The 1,315-nt window shown below is 64.3% G+C and overlaps 1 protein-coding gene across 1 annotated transcript; it reads left to right on the top strand.

The window, feature by feature from the left end:
• Positions 1–211: 211 nt before the first annotated feature.
• DQ04_21191000 (hypothetical protein) lies at positions 212–727 on the top strand (the record flags this gene model as incomplete). The annotated part of the gene is made up of 1 exon (XM_009317989.1): positions 212–727. The coding sequence occupies one exon, from the start codon at positions 212–214 to the stop codon at positions 725–727; it is 516 nt and encodes a 171-aa protein (XP_009316264.1).
• Positions 728–1,315: the final 588 nt, after the last annotated feature.

The raw sequence follows: 1,315 nt of genomic DNA, 5'->3' as shown, positions 1-1,315 counted from the left end.
CGTGCCTCCTTGCTTCGGCGTTGGCACCGTTGCGCCTGTTCTTTCCCTGCCGGAAGGGCCTCTGGCCGAGGCGGCCCCTCGGGTACACGGCGGAGAACGGCATCTCGCTCTTCTTCACCATCGAGCCCAGCACAAGCATGCGCACAGGGTGCAGCTTCCCGTCCGGCCCCAGAAAGGTACGAGGCGTGCGACTCTGCCTTTGCTGCTGCTCATGCGTGTTGCCGTTCTTCGCCCGCTTCGCCTCCTCCTCCTCCACTTCGTAGTGGATGTTCCAGCGGTCCACCTCGAAGGAGTTGGGACGCTCCAGTGTGCGGTTTTGCAGTCGCATGTAGAGCTTCGGCACGTCAAAGATGCTCCTCGTCGCCTTCGCAACACCACCAAAGCTCTCCACGTAGCCGACGCCAAACAGGATAGTGTGAACCTCCGGCGGCATGCGGTACGTCACCAAGTCGATGAATTCCCCGTCCCCCGTTGTTCCGAAGCCGTTGATGGCGTCCCCAGAGTGGCGTGCGGCGTGCGGGTACGTGGAGTGCAGCTTCTTCTGCTTCGGGTGGAGGTGGTCGATGTAGCGGTTGTCCGCGTCCAGCATCACCATGAAGGCATCAAGGTCGTGCTCGCCGTACCAACCAACGCCGAAGCGCACGTCCGAGAGCGGCTGGCCAGCGCTGCAGTACATCTCCTTCGTGAGCGGGTAGTCGCCCAGCCGCCGCACCGCGTCGCCACGTGAATTCGCGTCGACGCCGAGGACGTCCATCATGACGGGCAACGCGTCGACAAACGTGTAGCCAAACGTGCGGATGTTCAGCTCGCGCATGTCCCACAGCTGCTGCAGATGGTGCCCATTGTTGTTGCTGTCGTCGTTCTCGTCATCGCCCGTTGCGACAGGCGGCAGGCGGCACAGCATGCACGCGAGGTTGGCGGTGCCGTTGCCGGTGGGGCGCTTGATGTCAATCGTGCCCACCCGCTCATTCGTCGTCTCGTTCACCACCTCGAGCTTCACCGACGGCAGCGTCGTGAAGTCGGCGCCGGTGTAACTCGTCACGACGAGGAAGATGACGTCCGCCTCGGACGGGATCTTGTGCATCACGAAGGTGACGGACTCGTCGCAGAATTCGCGGTGCGGGCGGCGGCGGAGCTGGCGCCCCTCCTCGTCGAACACGTCACCGTTGCCGCGGTTCTCGTCGAGCGCCTCCTCCACCACGTCGAGCTCCGCCTCCTCGTAGATCCGCGAGAAGATCGCCTCGGTGACGCCAAGACGCTTCAGCTCGTCGCGGCTGCGGCTGCCGGTGCCGTGCCGCAGCTGGTACTCGCGGCG

The sequence above is a fragment of the Trypanosoma grayi genome (assembly GCF_000691245.1).
Source record: "Trypanosoma grayi strain ANR4 Tgr_2119_V1, whole genome shotgun sequence".
NCBI lineage: Eukaryota > Euglenozoa > Kinetoplastea > Trypanosomatida > Trypanosomatidae > Trypanosoma > Trypanosoma grayi.
The sequence above is the reverse complement of the archived record's forward strand: the minus strand, read 5'-3'. Positions and strand labels throughout refer to the sequence as shown.